Source organism: Dipteris shenzhenensis, chromosome 3, assembly GCF_047967505.1.
Source record: "Dipteris shenzhenensis isolate YYH24624 ecotype China chromosome 3, Dip_SZ_1.0, whole genome shotgun sequence".
Lineage (NCBI taxonomy): Eukaryota > Viridiplantae > Streptophyta > Polypodiopsida > Gleicheniales > Dipteridaceae > Dipteris > Dipteris shenzhenensis.
In genome coordinates, this window is record NC_141598.1 from 54,883,133 (window position 1) to 54,901,004 (window position 17,872).

At 42.2% G+C, this 17,872-nt stretch overlaps 1 protein-coding gene and 1 pseudogene across 2 annotated transcripts; one reads left to right on the top strand and one right to left on the bottom strand.

The window, feature by feature from the left end:
* Window positions 1–8,692: 8,692 nt before the first annotated feature.
* On the bottom strand, window positions 8,693–10,756 carry LOC147904019 (polyphenol oxidase, chloroplastic-like; annotated as a pseudogene). The gene is made up of 3 exons (XR_015540749.1): window positions 10,033–10,756; window positions 9,243–9,917; window positions 8,693–8,811 (listed from the first exon to the last, which is right to left on the bottom strand). The product of XR_015540749.1 is annotated as a polyphenol oxidase, chloroplastic-like (transcript).
* Window positions 10,757–15,653: 4,897 nt separating this feature from the next.
* Window positions 15,654–17,484, top strand: LOC147904020 (flavonoid 3'-monooxygenase CYP75B137-like). Its single transcript, XM_087372957.1, has 2 exons — window positions 15,654–16,561; window positions 16,715–17,484. Exons 1-2 carry the CDS (start codon window positions 15,674–15,676, stop codon window positions 17,321–17,323), a joined length of 1,497 nt encoding a protein of 498 aa, XP_087229083.1. The 5' UTR covers window positions 15,654–15,673; the 3' UTR covers window positions 17,324–17,484.
* The last annotated feature ends 388 nt before the right edge of the window (window positions 17,485–17,872 follow it).

Here is a 17,872-nt window from a genome sequence, read left to right on the forward strand (position 1 = left end):
GCAGAAGAAGGCAGTTGGAAGCAGGCTGGCAAATGGCAGACCTGCCACACAGCAAGACGGCGCTCAACAGGTGTACCAGGACCGACCACTATTGTGTTGGCTCTATAGGAAAGCTTATAAAAATGGGCAATTCAGCCCTCGCTCTTCTCATCAATTGTAGCAAAGCAGGTGGAGCTAGGATGAAGCCCCCAAAATTTTAATGCCATTTATAACAGCGGCGGATGCAAGTGGTAAATGCATAGGAGTTGTTCTCAAGCAAGGCTATGGGGTAATTGCTTATGAGAGCAGAAAATTGAGTGATAAGGCATGACAAGGAAATGCTTGTTATTATACATGCTATTATCAAGAAATGACACCATTACTTCTATGGTGATCACTTCTGGTCTACACCCAAGCATGTGTGATAGCATATGTTCATACTGTGCATGGGTGTGTGATTTTGTATGTGTGCAACTACTCTGTGCTTTTTAACGACTCGGAGATAGGTATTTACAGACTTTTAATGCAGTGCTCATGGATGCATACTGGAAAGGAGATTGCAGGAGTGAGAGCTTGCATAACTTGACAAATTGCTCAATATAAATAGCAGTAAGGAGATATACACAATTACACTTGGATTGAGGGGCCAAGACCCGCCCCCTGCCCCCCTTGTCCAGGCTATTTTATTTCCTGAAATGGAGATACAAAACCAGGGTGCCATGCACACGACAAACTGACTCAAAGTCTGGAGAGTGAAGGCTTAGACATGACTGTAGAATGAGACTGCGCATGTACTATCTACAAAGGATGACTCAAAGGTTAGAGTTGGTGAGAAATGGACTCCAGGGCTACCTAAATTGGCAAGGAAGATGCCTACATAGTCACAATTTCATCCCACATCAAATGAATGTTCTAGATTTCTAGAAAAGAGAAAATTTCATTGCAAAAAATACAGCAAACAGACAATGCTCAGACGCAAACTCCCCTTCCACGTGGGCTCCCTTGAAGATGGAGCCCTTGGTGCACTTGTAGCCCTCTTGCTTGGGTAAAATCTTGGGGCTGGAGAGAAAAACTTTGAAATGAGTGATGCAGGGACGAAAGAGAGAGCCTTAGAGTGGAATAATGGTGTAGGAACAGGGTGTTGTAGCTGATCCAAGGTACGGGGAAGACAAAGGGATGTGGCTGTTGATCTAGGGATGAGAAGAAAGAGAGATTTCTGCAGGAAGAGAGGGCTGAAACTGTAGGGAGAGGAATTTCTGCACAGTTGAGAGAGAAGATTGCACAATAGAGAGAAATATACTGATAGAGGAGGGAGAATGTTGCTGCTGTTGCTCCCAGTCGGGGAAAGGCTGCACAGTAGAGAGAGAATATTGCAAAGTAGAGAGAGAGAGATTTGCAGAGGAGGGAGAATGCTGCTGCTACCAGGCAGGGGGAAGAGAATGGGATGTTGCTACTACTCTGGGTTTAAGAGAAAGGCCTGGAATTGTAGAAAGAGAAGCTTGCACTGTAAAGAGAGAAGACTACACAGTAGAGAGAGAAAGACTGGCAGAGTAGGAAGGTGGTCTGCTACACCACTAAGAGGGAGCTTGTCTGCACCAAGGGGATGATGGGAGGAGCTGCAAAATGCGGGGGAAAATGTGTAGGAATGAGGGGAGGTCGCCCTTTGCCCAAAATGGCAAGTTTGTGGGGGGACTAGGCGAGCCCAGGTTAGCAACGAAATCCACCCCAAGCAGGGCACCATTTTGGTGGGTTGGCCCATTTTTTTCCCCCACTCCTTGCCTGGCCCCTCCCATTGCCAAGTGGCTGGGCCAGTTGGCCCTACTGCCAGCTCAGACCCCTGCAGACTGCCATGTGACATAAATACCTTAAAAATTCAAAGTTGTCGAAATTGAATTATGACTTCACTATGGGTTCCTAAGAGGTAGTCCTAGACATTGACCTACTCTAAAGTCGCTTTTGAGCTTGATTAACATCAACAAAAGATTGTTTGTTTGTCATCTTATCTTGTATTCTGATGCCTCTTGGCATGTTTCCTAGCTCATACCCAAGTCCTTGAGACATTCTCTTGGATGGTTGCTAGCTCGGTCTGCAATATGTGCATTTGATTGGTCTAAAAATGGATACTTAGGTGGGATGTGTTTTTTGTTGTCCCTCTTGGAGAGGACATCTCTCTTGTGGGTTATCCAAGAGCCCACCCTCAAACGCTAGACCTAGCGCTCATGACCTAATTGAATAATAGAAAAATATTCTCTTGCAAAACATGCTAGAATAAAATAAATAGAAAGTCTAAAGAAAAAGCAAGTGGATATAGTTTGAAATTAAGTGACATTCCCTTTGTCTTTCATTCTATTGTCCTTGATTGAAATGCTTCCTCATAAGCATTCAAGGTTTTTGGAAATGCATGAAAGATAGCTTTGTCCATCCATTTTTTGTCGATGGGTTAAACTTAAGGAGATACATCTTGCGAGTCTTTCCTCATCTTCTCATGGTATTTGTGGAAGATGATCTACTATGGGATCAAAGGATCTTATTGTCCTCCACTTTGGGTGGGTCGTTTATACTTGGCTCTTGAAGTGGTTCCCCAACAAAGAGTTTTACCAAGTTGACGTGGAATACATTGTGTATCTTCCAATGGGCTGGAAGGCTCAGTTGAACTGAGACATTGTTGATTACCTGCAACACTTTGAAGGGACCATAATACGTAAAAGAGAGTTTGAAGTATATTCTCTTTTAGACCACCTTAGTTTTTAACCTAGCTTTGTTAGAATTTAATAGCACCCAGTGGTCCTCTTTAACTTAACATGCCCTTCGTCTTTTATTTGCGGTTGCCTTTTGCTTTTCCTAATATTTTTAAATGGCTGTCCCCACTGTGGCATAAGCAGAGTCATAGTCCTCAACGAATTGATCAGCGGCAAAGATTTCCTCTTTAGTTTGCATTAAAGGAGTTGGTAAGGATCTATAATCTCAAAAGGGCCCTTTCCAGTGGAAGAATGGATAGTGTTATCGTAATCAAACTCTACAAGAGAACGAAACCTTTCTAGCAAGGTTTGTTGATCATGCACATAAAATTTAAGCAAATCCAAGAGGGTGATATTTGTAACTAAAGTTTTGCCATTTGTTTGGGGATGGAAGGCTAAGGAGAAACTTAGAAGGGTTCCAAGATTCTCAAATAAAACTTGCCAGAAGTTACTTGTGAACTTAAAATCTCGATCTGAAATTATGGACTTGGGCATCTCGTGGTGCCTGAAGATGTGCTCGATAAATAAATGTGCAGCTTTAGATACTTTGTGATTCCTTCCACAAGGGATGAAGTGAGCTTGCTTTTTAAAGCAATCGACTATTACTTGAATCCCATCATGGCCTTGGTTTGTCTTGGGAATTCGTGTAATGAAATCCATGGTGATGTGCTCCCAAGGTCTTTCTGGAATAGGTAAAGGCTAAATGTCGTAATGCAATTCAGTATCCCTTAGCCGCTTGCTTTCATAGGCCACTATATGCTGATCTTGAGTAAGAGCAACACCAATGAAATTGCCACTTGCCTCAGTTGCTACTAAGAAAGGTTTCCTCGAAATGAGAAGCGCAAGACCTATGGTCAAAGCATGCTTCAAATTTTGAAAGGATTCTTTTTCCTTGGAGATCCATCTAAACTTGATATTTTTCTTGACGAGGTCATGAAGAGGGGCAACAAGTTGAGCACAATGCCAAATGAACGTAAGGCCGCAAATTGAAGCTTGGCCTTCTCTTTATACTTCTTCCCTTCAAAGAAGTACTTGAGATCTTGGATCCAGGCCAGCAAGACTTCGGGCTACTAATCCTCTCCCTTGTACTTGTTGAATTTGAAGAGCTTGTCTCCAAGAGGTACTTTATATTTTGCATAGCTTCGTCTCCTTGAGCACCTTGAAAGAGAAGAATTTCGATGTGCTGCTTTCTACCTCGAGGAGGGGGAACAGAGGATGAAGTTGTGGATGTCCGATTGAGGCCAAGAGTCATTAGTTCCCACCTGGTTGCTTTCCAAAACTTGAATTTGTTAGGTATATTGGACAAGAGAGAACTCAACTCATGGAGGTTAGGAGGATCAAGACCATTGGTTGCCATGATGGCAGGTTGACTCAATGGAGACAATCTTCTTATTTATGAAGGATCTATGATTTTTTTCTTCGGCCTTGAATAGGACACTTTTCTATCCTATAGTACTACCTAACTAGTGTTGAACATCTTTACTTATACGAGGATGCTTGTTGTATCTTATGCAAAACAAAATTTAGGACTTTGGTTGATGGAAGTAAATCTATTGTGTCAAATGTGGTGTTGCATCCTATTATGTTTATAGAGGACAAATAAATAAGTTTTGAGAATCTCACCATGTCTAAGGGGCCTATAGGATTTGAGCTTCAATTCATCAAACTCCTTGGGAAATACTTTTGAGCTATTGAGGAAGAAAATCATATAGAAGCAAATCCTAATGAAGATTTCAAGGAGAGAAGGAAAAAGATCTTACTTCAATGTTATAGTAGCTTTGGACCCATTGATGATTATCACTTTAGATATGATTGTAATGTTTCTTTTAGAGAAACCCACACGATTAGAAATGTTGATAGAGAAACCTTCAAGAAGATACCTCAATTCATCACTACCTTGGAACGATATGCAACGTCCAATAAATTATTTAATTGAGTTTGAAAGTTGAATCATGACCTTGTTGCAATGTACAAGTACACTTCTATAGCAAAGATTCTACAAAATAAAGAATTATAAGCAAGATATATGGTTTGTCTCATAACTGCTTTGAAGGATATAGCAAAAAATTCAGAGCACCGCCGATGGGTATATGACACTGATAGAAATCCGATACAACAAGCAGAAAGGGTGGATCTACTAAACAAGCATCATCACCCATGTTGAATGCTAAGTGCTAAGTAGTGCATAGTCATATCATTAGTAATGGCATCGTCATCATCATCATCATCATCATCATCGAGTCAATAACTATCAATCACCATCAATGTTGGTTGGCTTTGGTCAATGCAATGCGCCCCCACGAGGGTATATGTGTATCAGAGAGGTATTGATGTGTAGCTAGTGGTGAAGGACTGGTGATTGTTTGTGGGTGTTGCCTATCTCAGTCTCTTGGCAATGTCTTTGGTCCTGACCGGGGTTATCGTAACCCCTGTGGGTCATGTCGTAGACTTGAACATGGATGGAAGGTCTCTCAATGTGATATGCATGTCCGTTCGCTGTTTACTGCGATGTGTCTTAGGATCCGTATCTCTGCTGCGCCTGCTATCAATGGCTGTGAGGCTCGTGTGATCTGCTTAGAAGAACTTCGTGATCTTGCTCTAAGAAGGGTCGGGCCATGTGCCTGAAGACTATCTTTGCGCCGTGAGAGGGTCTTGAGTAAGTGCTCCCTGTGGCAGGCCACCTCGATGATGAAGGCAGAGAGGCATCCCTGGTATGGGTATGAGAGAAGTCTGGATAGTGGCCCAAAGTCGGCCCTAAAAAATCAATGGTATTGACCGCGGATCTCGTAGTACATAGGGCATTTGAATGCGAAGTGCTCCTTTGACTTCACCTCTTATTGATCACATAATGTGCATATGCGTCTCTCCCTGGGTATCCCCTCTGGTCGTCCGCTCTCGATGCAGAGTCGGTTTGATGAAACTCGAAACTATCTGATAGATATCCTTAGTGAGTGTGGCAAGTGGATTCGAGTGTACTCTGGTGGTACATGAAGCCCTCCGCAGAGATGCGCAGGCAGTGGTCTCTGTAGAAACTGAGCTTCACTGGAAGCTGCCTCGACTCCAACCAGGTTCTGAATGCGTGCAAATTTAGTAGATCCTCTTGAATGACCTAGTTGACCTCATGGTATCTTAGCGGGATAGATGGAGCATCTAAGCTGTACTGGAAGGGAGGCAGTCTGTCTATGTGAAGCCCCAATCTCTCAAAACACCTACGTGTCTGGGCATACCACCCTCTCTCATCCCCACTGTCTACGAGGTCCATGGATGAAGATAAAGCTAGCCATGGCAACCTGTGCCGCTTCGCCGTAGTGGTGGACCCGTACTGTCTAACAAGAAAGAGAAAAACCATAAAGAGGAGAGGTGATTACAACCTTCAAGGTGGTAACGGCTATGCATCAAGATTACATGAGTATTTCCATCTTGATGTTTTTGACTAAATAGTAATTTTCTTGGTTGAAAGTGAGATTCCCCTCTATGTATACCTAATTTCTATGAAAGTGCAAGCAAATGTGGTGTTCTTTTACTTAGCATCATGGAGTATCTACAACTATCAAGACAGGAGGTCACATTGTGTGAAATTGAATATTAGTTCAAAAGCACTTATTGGGAAGGGATACCCCAGAAATGCTATCGAAATAACATAAAAGATTGCGTGGATTACTTTAAAGCACAGAGTGCTATAGGCTTATCTAGTAAGTGTCAGAGAAAATAACCTTGACTACCTTTGACAATATAGTTTGAAAAGTGTGTTGAACTCCTCATGTGGTGATTTTGGCAATGTATCTTCATCTTCATCATCAAGGTGGAAGATTCTCATGACATTTTCCTCCAAAAGCATGATTGGGTTCTTGTTGACTATGATTATGAAACTAGTCCATGAAAAGCCACAAAATTTGTAAAATGTGTCTTCTTTTCAAGCCACTCACTAGAGTTTGGTGTCCATTTGCACTTATGAGGTGTGATCATCTATTCTTGTTCTATCTTCTGCTTCTTTCTTGGCTATGTGGTTATCAACTTTTGTTATGCTTCCATTACTCTACCAAAGAGATTTATGGAAGGGTTTCTTTGAGATTGTGGAAGAGTTTGAAGGGTGAAAGGGTATGAAGGGATATAGAATGGAGGGCGAGATTTGGCTAAGATTTGTCATAGAATGTGAACATTGGTGCCAAAATCTAGTGAGGCTATGTGGTGTTATCATAGATGGATGGTGTTGATTGTTAGAGTCTATAATAGCTTTGAGTTATAAGAGCTTGTATATTGCAAAATAAAAATTAGATAGATTATATGCCTATGTTTGAATTACCACTAGCTAGGCAAATAGAATTAGTACCTTGAGAGTGGCTGTTAATGTAATAATGCACCCATGAGTAGTACAATGCCAAAATGGAGAATTAAATCCCATTAAGGATTTAAATGGTCTTTCTATGAGAAATGAGAGAGATTTAGCTCGCTCCCTTGCTGCTTCCCTACCCTGCTCACCACATGGAATGGGACAACATTGAGTTAATGAAGTGAAGCCTCTCCTATCCTCTCTAATTAGCCTTGGGCCATAGACATTAGAGGGCACATCACTAGTCTTGTTGCTTCATTTAGAGAGGAGTTTCATTATCAATATCTGGGAGGGTGAGGGAGTTCATTCAAGGTGACTTTAGACAATTATTTATAGTCCTTTGCTTGCTTGCTACTACTTGGAAGGGTACTCAAAGAGCAGGAGCTTGTAGGGCGCGCTTTAGTCCTCGAGGGGGTCACTAACAAATATGCAAGTGTAGCACGCATGTTCAAAGAACAGGATTTTAAAAATATTTTTCGCACATTTTTTACATATAGAAGGGTACTGTTTTAAAGGTGGTATTCACATATTGAATAGAAAAAGGGTGCATTTACTTGAGATTCACTCAAGCCATTTGCCAAATTCAAAAAGGACTAAGCTTACAACTCGATAAAGCTCAATGCAAAAACCCATTTATTGAACATTTGAAGCAATTGCTCGACCATAATGAGCACAACCCGAGGCCACCATGCCCTCTCTTTCATACTCACATAAATATATGATTCTCTAAGGAAAGGCTCAAATGCCCTTCAGAATAAATCTCAAATTATAACATCGAATACAGGATGTAGACAAGTCAGCACACTCACATCCCTACAGGTCTCCACTTGGTCCTGAGACCCAGTACCAGTCTTGTGCATCTTTGCAAACCATTGAGTTCCTCTAGCACAATCATTCCTATCCAAAGAAGCCCCATAGCACAACATCTGCTTTGTTAACATGAGACAATCAAACAATGAGATGGGAAATAAATGAATCGAAACCTCCAACTCAAGAGGTACTAGGAGAAAGACTCTAGAGAACCTTAGAGATACTTCTGCTTTGGATTTGCTAATGCCCTCCAAGGAAGGGTCGTTAAAGTGATGTAAGTTAAGGTAGTTGAGTTCAACCTAACAAGACAACTCTTACTACTGTGGTGCTACTATGACGAATTGGGAAATTGTACACTTGTTTTGATTTCTAGATCTTTTGAGCAGCGAGAGAAAAGATGTGGTTTGTTTCAGAAGTGATTGGTGGGTAGTAGGCAAGAACGACCATCACAACCCCTTAGTCTCATGAACATGTACCACACTTGCTTCCATTTTCAAAGGTGCAAGAACCACATGAAACTTGTATGATGGGAAAGAAAGAAAAAGTCTTTTTCTCATGAGGGCGACTATTAGAGAAAGGGTACTCTAGAGGTGGTACATGTTTGATCTATATGGATAAATTCCTACTTTAGCTTTGGGGGGATGTCTCTACTTCATGCTCATCATCAATGACTATAGGAGGTACATGTGGATGTATTTTTTATGGGATAAGGATGAACCTCTTCGAAAAGTTAAAGAGTGGGACAATAATTGGAGAATGAAAGTGAAAAAGTTTTATATGGATAGAGGAGATGAATTTGACATGTGCTTGAAGGACAATGGCATTCATTGTCTACTCATACTAGATGCACGTACACCTCAACAAATGGTACTGTAGAATCCAAATTGCTCACGTACACCTCAACAAATGGTACTGTAGAATCCAAATTGCTCACGTACACCTCAACATATGGTACTGTAGAATCCAAATTGCTTAGTGTTGGTAGAGAAAACTGAAAACATTAAAAGGCAAAGCCTAGGATGGTAAATTTTGAGCACGTAACTTAATTAGGATACAATAATCCAAATTTAATGTACACATGTGGTTGAACCAAAGGGAAGTTATGCTGAATGGAGGGACTTCTTTATTAATCACTCTCCTCTTTAGTGCTTCTTGGCCTTGTCACGCATCCCGTCTTCCCTTCACATTTTCATTCTTTTTAATTGGGAGACCTATTTCATTATATCCATAGTTTTGAACTTGTACTAGTGATGCTTGGGGTAAGAGAAATAAGCAAGTTATTAGAATTAGCATTGCAAAACCTCTTTGAAATGAAGATGGAAGGCTCATACAAAAATTTATGTAGGTGATTCCCCTCGTGTTTGTAAGACGATTAAGGCTCATACAGAAATTTATGTAGGTGATTCCCCTCGTGTTTGTAAGACGCTTAACCACAGAGACTGCAATCTTGGGTTGGTCTTGAAGTCCAAGCCTCTTTATGTTATCAGTGATGACAAACCTGGCGCTTGCCAGCTTACGCTTGCTCATGTCCATCCCTGCGTGAGGGACACTCCCATTAAACGAACCTACGTACTCTGCACAATTCAGTGGCGTGTTTGCAATTGCATCCGGTAGATTGATGAACACTGCGAGATGGGTCTTCGTCTTCATCGCCAATTTAATGTTCTGCAGCACCAGCACCTCTTGCACTTCCTCCTCCCTGGCCACCCGGCCTAAGCCCAACCACAGCTTGTCTCCCGGCACTGGCTCGTACATGATCCCTAGCTGCTTCAAACAATCTTTCGCATGCACCTTCACCAGCTGAGCTTTCTCATCGTTAAAAACGTACTCGGAATTGAGGAAATCCGGATCAGTGTGGTCCTAATAGCCGAGCGATTTCCAGACGCTCCACATCCGATCCACGTTCAAATGATGCCTGAAAGAGATGGGATCTCTCCCAAGAGGAGTATAGATTGCCCATATCTTCGTTGTTTGCATTTTTGGGATCTCCCGTGCACGCGTGAACGCCAGTGTGAGGAGCGCTCTCCAAGCTACCTTGCGCGCTCGAGTTGTTCAGGCCTCTGCAGTGTGTAGCAATTCAAAGTGGATTAGCTCACAATCTCGCTTTTTCTTTACAGCACACATAACGCGAATACGCTAAGGAATTATATAGAGTCCATTCTCAAGGGCGCTCACTCCTGCAGGGGTGCCGTTCCCATGAAGCTACTGGGAGTCTTAGCCTGAACCACAGAGGTATACATGACGCTCAGGTTGTCCTTGATGATCTGATCGTTCGACAGAGTGGATTCGGTTGACGACTCTGACAAAGTAACTAGCACCGGAGGAAGGTGATTTTGATTGCGGTTGGCATCATAGTGCCCCGAGTATTTTTGGCTTTGCAAGAACATCGATGGCATGACATTTCCACCGTACTTTTGGTCATCCCAATTCCAAAAGGAAGAGTGAAGTTGGAGTCTCCAATCAAGCTGCCAAGTATTTTCTCGTGGAAGTAGAGGTACCAACGATGCCAGGGAAAGAAGGTCCATGAAAAATGGATCTGTATATCTGCGGTGGTTTTTGGAATTCAGAAGGCACAGTAAACGTCTGCCTGCTGCTTGAAGCTTCGGGGGTCGGAGGTGGGCAATGCTTTCATGAGCGTATAAGCTTTGTTGTATTTCCCCATGTAGGCTTCATCTACCTTGTGAGCAGGCCTCCTGACTCTAGGTGGCAAAGAAGGGGTGGGCTTGAAAAGGACCGCGGCCGTTAAGGATACTGGCACGCAGCAATTCACGGGAAGGGAAGAAGAGACAGTTGCCGGCATACATTTGCTGAGATCGGGAGGTACAGTAGACGTAACCAGGGCTAGGGGCGGGGCTCCCGATAGAAAAATGGGGAGGCTGGCTGCACAATTAGCTGCCATGAGCTGGCGTCTGTGAAGGAGACTGGAAGTAACATCTTCTTGTGCGAGCTGCTGATTACAGGACAGGAGGATTTCTTTATGAGGCCATCATTATCGCCATTGCCTGTTTGGGAGAGAGGGCCGGCAGTTCTATGAGGAATAGCCAAAGCTGCAGCAAAAGTGAGGCCGGTGGGGCTTGAGAGCAGAAGAGGGGCATTCGTGTGACAAAGAAGATGGAGAGGAGCTGCAGATGGGAAGGAGCTTATACAAGGAGCCAACGAAGTTAGCTATGGCTGCTCCCACCACGTCCTCCTTCACTTCTGAGCTTGATAGTGATATCAGTCGTACTTGGTCGAAGAACCCATAGCAACAACTGCCTATATATTGGGACCTTAACACTCGAATGCCATGTTCAAATGGGTCCCCATGCAACGAAAAAGCATAGGACCTCACCAGAAAATCATCACGCCCAAATGAAGCAAGAAAATCATCACGCCCAAATGAAGCAGTACCAGGCCCACTCTTCATAGAAAACATTTTTCTCAACAAATCACAAAACTTGGGGTTTCAAAAAATTTTCCTGAGAATTTGCCGATTTTTTACTTAAAATATAACTGAATTGCCTAAAATTTTGCAAATTTTACAAAATTGAGAAAATATTTTATACGGGTGGAAATGAAAATGTTGCAGGTTCATTGTATATAGTTTGCAGGTCTTATATTGAACACTGACGAGGCCTCGTGTAGGACAGAGTTTACTCACCAAAGCCATGATTCATGGTTGTCAGTGCTCAGTAGCTAAACAATTTGTTCGTCAGAGCTTGAACATGTTGTTTAATATACGACGTGGGTGAGGTGGGTTGCTACGAGGTGCCCTCAAACACACCTTGGCCGATTGAGCTAGAAACTCTGTTAGCCGGAGCTGAGGAATGCAAGGTGGGTTGGAACACTAGGATGAAGATAGTTGATCAATTGGGAAATATGGATTCCATGTGGAATAAGATAAGAACTCGAATGTTGGATGAAGATCATTGATCAATTGGTAAATATCGATTCCATGGGGACCGGCTCTTATCAAATTTCCATCCCATGGGACCAGCTCTTATCCTATTCCCATCCCACCATGTGATGTCATTCAAGAGGTTGTGGAATTTCATTTAGATTGCATTTTGGTTGTTCACGTGGAGAAATGATAATTGTCCACTCCAAAAGTGGGATCCATAGCAAATATTGACAAAAGTGAGGTCCAAAAGTGGGGTCCATAGCAAATATTGACAAAAGTGAGGTCCAAAAGTGGGATCCATAGCAAATATCGACAATAGTTTCACTTTCATTATAGCTTTATATTGACACCATACAATCCAAATTCTCATAAAAGAGGATTTGGTTTGTACAAACCAACATGTACTCGAGAACTCAAGTTGTCCATAACTAGTTAATGGACCAATGTCGAATGAGCTCTACCGACTAGTTAATAGACAACTATAGAAAAAAGGAATTGGTAGGAGCTTGTGTTGAGAGATATGGTGCCATGAGCACATAGATTAAAGGACAAAGGTATGTGATAAGGAATGTATTAAAGTAGCCACCCTAGGATGTGGATTACATGATGTGGAGATGTGGATTGAGGATATCCACAAGGAGAGATGTGGATGAGAGGATCCCACATGGTTTGACTATTCTAAAGGCTCTCTCTATATAAAGAAGCCTATCATGTATTGTTGAACACACATTGCAATAGAAGAATGCAAATTCACTCAAGATTCTGTTTATGAGTCCAAGCTAATCTATCTTGGAACCTAATTGACTTGAGGTACATGTCATGAACATTCTCTTCATCATGTCTCCACACAGGTTCCATCCACCTTAGAGTGCTCTATAGATCCCGAGGCACACATGTTTTTAACAGCTTGGTGCTCATAAATCGAGATAAAGCCTAGCTTTGAAGAAGAGCAAGTGGAGTTATAGCTTGTAGGCATATGTGTTTTTCTATGTGTTTCCCCCTTAAAGGCCTTGGATTTATTGCAAGGTAAGTCAAGATATCACGTGATAATTTGCCAAATTACCATGCAATATCTCAAGTTATCACACGATAACCAAGTGTGGCTTATCTTGAATTAAAAACATCGCTATATTAGCTTTTTAAATGACTCTTTGAGTTGAAACACATTTAAATTGAATTAAAACAAGATTAAAACATAGACTTAACTCCAATAATGATTTAAATCCCCTATAAGTCATTGAGAGTAGAATGCTAGCATGCATATGTTTACTAAGTGGTGTTTCCTAAGCATGGACAATGTGTAACTAATTAAATCTTACAAAGGATGCATGCCATCACTTCATCCACAAGGTAAAAACTTAGAGGTTACTTTTGCTTGTGTATGAGTAAATTCTTATATATGCACTAATATACTATTTTTACATTCATGTACATAAATCATTTTTGTTACACACAAATTTGCAATTAAAGAACTCATCATATCATTTTTGGCAAGAAAACCTTATGTGAATTTAAACATTTAAGGCTTAGGCATAGTTTCTACTCTTCTTATCTACTCGAGTTGCTGCTCAAGGACAAATAATCCAAGAAATATCTTCTCCTTTATCTTTATTCATAAAAAGCTTTAGTTTTGCACTGTTGAGTGATGTTAAAAATGTCATTCTAACAAGGGTTGAAATACAATGCAAACATGTCACAATTACTAGTGATGAAGTTGGACTCTTATACTTTGATATTAATAGTAGTCAATTGTCTAGTGAGGAGTCCATTGTAGAGGTAGGTTAAGTCGTATAAAATGTAAGGCAATGGCTCCTTGATTTGTAAATGGCTTCCTCAAATTTTTTGCAGCCGTTCCCTATGGATAGAGATAGAGATTATCAAGTTCTTCCCAGAGAAAGGTAAAGCTAGAGGAGTGGGGAAGTGGGATGGGCTGTCATGGTATCATTGACTTTTCTTAGGTTTTTCGGTTTCAATGTATGGGTCAGACTTGGTTGCAGGTCTAGTAGCTACATGGAAAGAGGGAATTTCCTGTCTAGAGTGGAAAGGGCATCAGGGCCTAAGAGGTGACGTGAGTCTTAGGGAGGGCATTTGGTGAGGAAAACCGCCTTTAGAGCCGAACCATGCGGTCTACATGATATAGTGAGGGCACAAAACTTGTTCAAGAAAGGCATAAGAGTGTGGGAGGATATTTGGGTTGGGAAATCAGCTTCCTAGATGTTCATCGACCAAATTGAGAGGCAGGTGAAATTGAGCGTAGGAGAAAGTGATATGATGTAGGTGGTGCTCAAGAGGATCCCCAAGGAGTGGCCCTCAAACATTATAATTTTTGAGTTGTAGAAAGAGGACCAATGGTGCTAGGGAAAAACCATCTCAGGAAATCACATCTAGATGCATCTATCGTTGTCTCCTACAAGAAACCCCTCTCTTTCAGAACTTGAACAGAAAATGGCCACTGAGAAGAGGTGAGGTTTGGTGGCACCAATGCCTTCTACACATTTGGAAGAGTTGTGTGCTTGGGAAGGCTCGGTTCCTTCTTTGAAAGGTTATGCATCAATGGGTTCTTATTCATGCCAAGCGAGCTTAACGTCTTTTGGTATCCCCAATCTGCCCTATGAGTAATAGGGCAATGGAACATATAAGACATCTTCTTTGGCACTGCCAAACCGCCCATGAACTCTGGAGAAAAGTAGAGCGTGCAATCCATGAATTGAGGTTGATGGCCAAATTGTATCTAGCCTCCAACTAGAGGCTAGTTCTTTTAGGTGAAGCTGTCGTGGTGTTTAAAGGTGATGTAATTGTTGACCATGAGGTTGCTGTTCTATTTCAGGTGGGTTCTAACCTCAAAGAATCCAATGGTCAATAGAAACCTCATACTTGTGGTGGCCCACTTGAGGATCTAGTCTGCTTTTAGTGTGGGCCATGGGCGTGTGGGCCCTTTTTTGATGGGTCTGACCAAAGAGCTCATCATATCATATCTGGAAACAAAACCTTATGTGAATTTTAAACATGTAAGGCTTAGGCATGGTGTCTATGGGTTGTCAATTTGTGTTGGAGAGATTGTATTAATGCATGTTTATGCATTTAATCTTTTGATACCACTTTTAAATTTGGTATGGTAAGAAATGAAAGTTATATACATCATTAAAAACACTGATGGCAAATAAAAAATTGTGTGCAGCAATAATTCAACATTTAGAGCCGTCCTCTAGCTGCAGTTGTAGCCATCTTATTGAAGTGGACATTTAACTCTGATTGTGATGGTGTTTTATAAAATGTCAGTCTCTTGTGTGACACACTCTAAAGCACTTATAAGTTTTCCTATCGATCTGCAAGCCAATCTATAGGCATCAATCTCTCTCTCTCTCTTGATCTGTAGCTCTAATAGCGTAGGCCTCGGGTGCCACCTCAACTTGTGAGGCCAATTTTTGTAAGGTCTAACCTTTTTTGAGAGATTGATCACCTATCAGCATTTTTTAAAATTATTATTATTATTTTTTTTTCGAGCAATGAGGCCAACAAGATAGGTCTAGTGTACAAGACTCTTGGGGTTGGGCTAGAGGGAGTGTTCATAGAAAACAATTTTTTTAAGAAATCACAAAAGTTGGGTTTCAAAATTTTACTTGAGAATTCACCTAAAATTTTGAAGACGTTACAAAAGTGAGAAACAAGGTGAATGATAACAAATAATTCATAAGGCTGCCATTCTCTTCTTCTTGAACGGCGTTCATTTAAGACCTAGGCCAAAAACATTTTAAAGATGAAAATGCAAATGCTACAGCTCATTATAACAAAGTGTGACTGCTCTGACCCTACGCATCAGCGTGATCCCATTAACGTGCAGCGCTATCAATTCTACCACCGACTCAAATTTAAATCTACACTCCCCCATTTCTTTTCCTCTCCACTTCTTCTGCATCTCATCTCGCTTGCTCAGCTATGGCTTTTGCTCTCCTTCCCATCGCCATGGCCGCCTCTCTCTTCCTTGCCACCTTGCTTTTACTCTCTATTTTCTCTCGTGATTCAAAGCTCCCTCCAGGCCCTCGCCCTTGGCCGTTCCTCGGTAACCTGCCCTTCATCCTCGCTAACGCCGCTTCTACTCCTCGCGCCTTCGCTCGCCTCGCCTGCCAATATGGACCTCTCTATTACTTGCGCATTGGCTCTGTCCCCGCTGTGGTCGTATCTTCCGCCGCCGTTGCTAAAGAGTTCTTGCAAACGCACGATAAGAACTTCTCGGACCGCCCACATTATGGAATGGTTGACGCCTTACTGTATGGGCAGGGGAATGGTCTTGTTTTCACTAACTACGGCCCTCGATGGAGAGAACTCCGGAAGCTTTGCACCCTGGAGCTTTTCACCCAGAAGCGGGTCCAAGCATATGAACACGTCAGGCATGAGGAGGTGACCGCTTTGATCCGGTACGTCGAGCGAGAGTCTAGGGCAGGAAAACAATATGTGGAGGTAAAACAATGTGTGGGCATGGTGGCTTTGAACGTTATGATGCGTCTGGTGCTCTCGAGAAGGATGGTAGACTGGGACACTGGAGCCGGGAACGAGTTCCATGGCGTGGCCTTGGAAGCATTCCGCAACATAAACACTGTGTTGATAGGAGACTTCTTTCCGCTCCTAGGATGGCTTGATGCGAAGACTAAGCGTGTCATGCGTGGGATTCACCAGCGCTTCGATAAACCCCTGAATGAGATCGTGGAGGAGCGTTTGAGGAGGGAAGAAGGCAATACTTCAACGCACGACCTCCTGGATGTCATGTTGGCTCAAACGGAGGAGCGAGACAAAGAAACGCTCGACTCCCTCAAGTCACTAGTGGTGGTAATGAGCTGTGCATTTGAGTGTGTGAACTAAGTGTCTTATTCTTTATTTTTTGTTTTCTGATATTTGGATACGTTGCCTACTAGCATGACAAAAGAGAATACTCATACTGTTCTCCTTTGGTTTGGGCAATTGCTTCACTCTTCACATCAGGAACTGTTTGGTGCTGCGATGGATACAACCAGCATCACTGCTGAATGGACCATGGCAGAATTGATACGACATCCAAAGGATCTAGAGAAGGTCAGGGGAGAGATCAACATGGTATTGGCAGGTGAGAATAGATTAGTGCAAGAGTCCGACCTACCTCATCTTACGTACTTGCAAGCTGTTTTGAAAGAATCGATGCGGCTCCATCCAGCTGTCCCAATCATTGTGCCTCATGCATCACATGAGGCTTGTGAGGTAGGAGGCTACAAAATTCCCGCAAGGACAATCTTGTATGTGAATGTATGGGCAATAGGGAGGGATGAGAAATTCTGGGAGAAACCAGAGGAGTTTATGCCTATGAGGTTTATGAATAGTAATGTGGACGTGAGAGGACTTAACTACGAGCTACTACCATTTGGGTCCGGGAGACGAAGCTGCCCAGGCATGCTCTTAGCCCTACAAGTGTTGCCATTGGTGGTGGCCAATTTAGTACATTGTTTCAATTGGAGAGTGGACGGGGAGGTGGACATCTCAGAGGTTATGACTGGCAATTTTCCAATGGTAGTTCCTCTTCGTGCATTCCCCACATCTAGAAACCCCTTACTACTTTAACCTCCATTTAACATGGGCTAGTGTCTACATGGTATGCTTGCCCTTATGTAAGCATTTCTTATAGATAGTGGTATTGCACTCGCTTAGCCCATTTGATGTGGAGTAAATAAAGTTTGACTCCATAATCTTTTGCTACATGTAAAAGGTGCTTATTGTATATATTTTTGGCCTACTTTTATTTTGAGGGTTTTTTAAAATTTTGGTCTTCTTTGAAAAGTGAAGGAAATGTGCCATATTTTATTGTGGCTTTTAGAAACTGGAAGTTGAATGTGGCACAAAATTATGAAACACATTTATTCATAGCTCCTTAGAGGGGACAACTCTCCTCACGTATAGTCACTCATACATACACCCCCCCCCCCCTTTTAGTTATGATATAGTTACAATGGCATTCCTCTCCAAATTATTGCCAGTTAGCCAAGCATTACATCAAGACCCAACCAACACTTGGCATGGCACCTCGCACATGTTATTATGTGCAATGGAAATATAAGCATCGGGCATGCCCAACATGTTAGTCATGTGCGAATGGAAATGTCATGCTTGTAG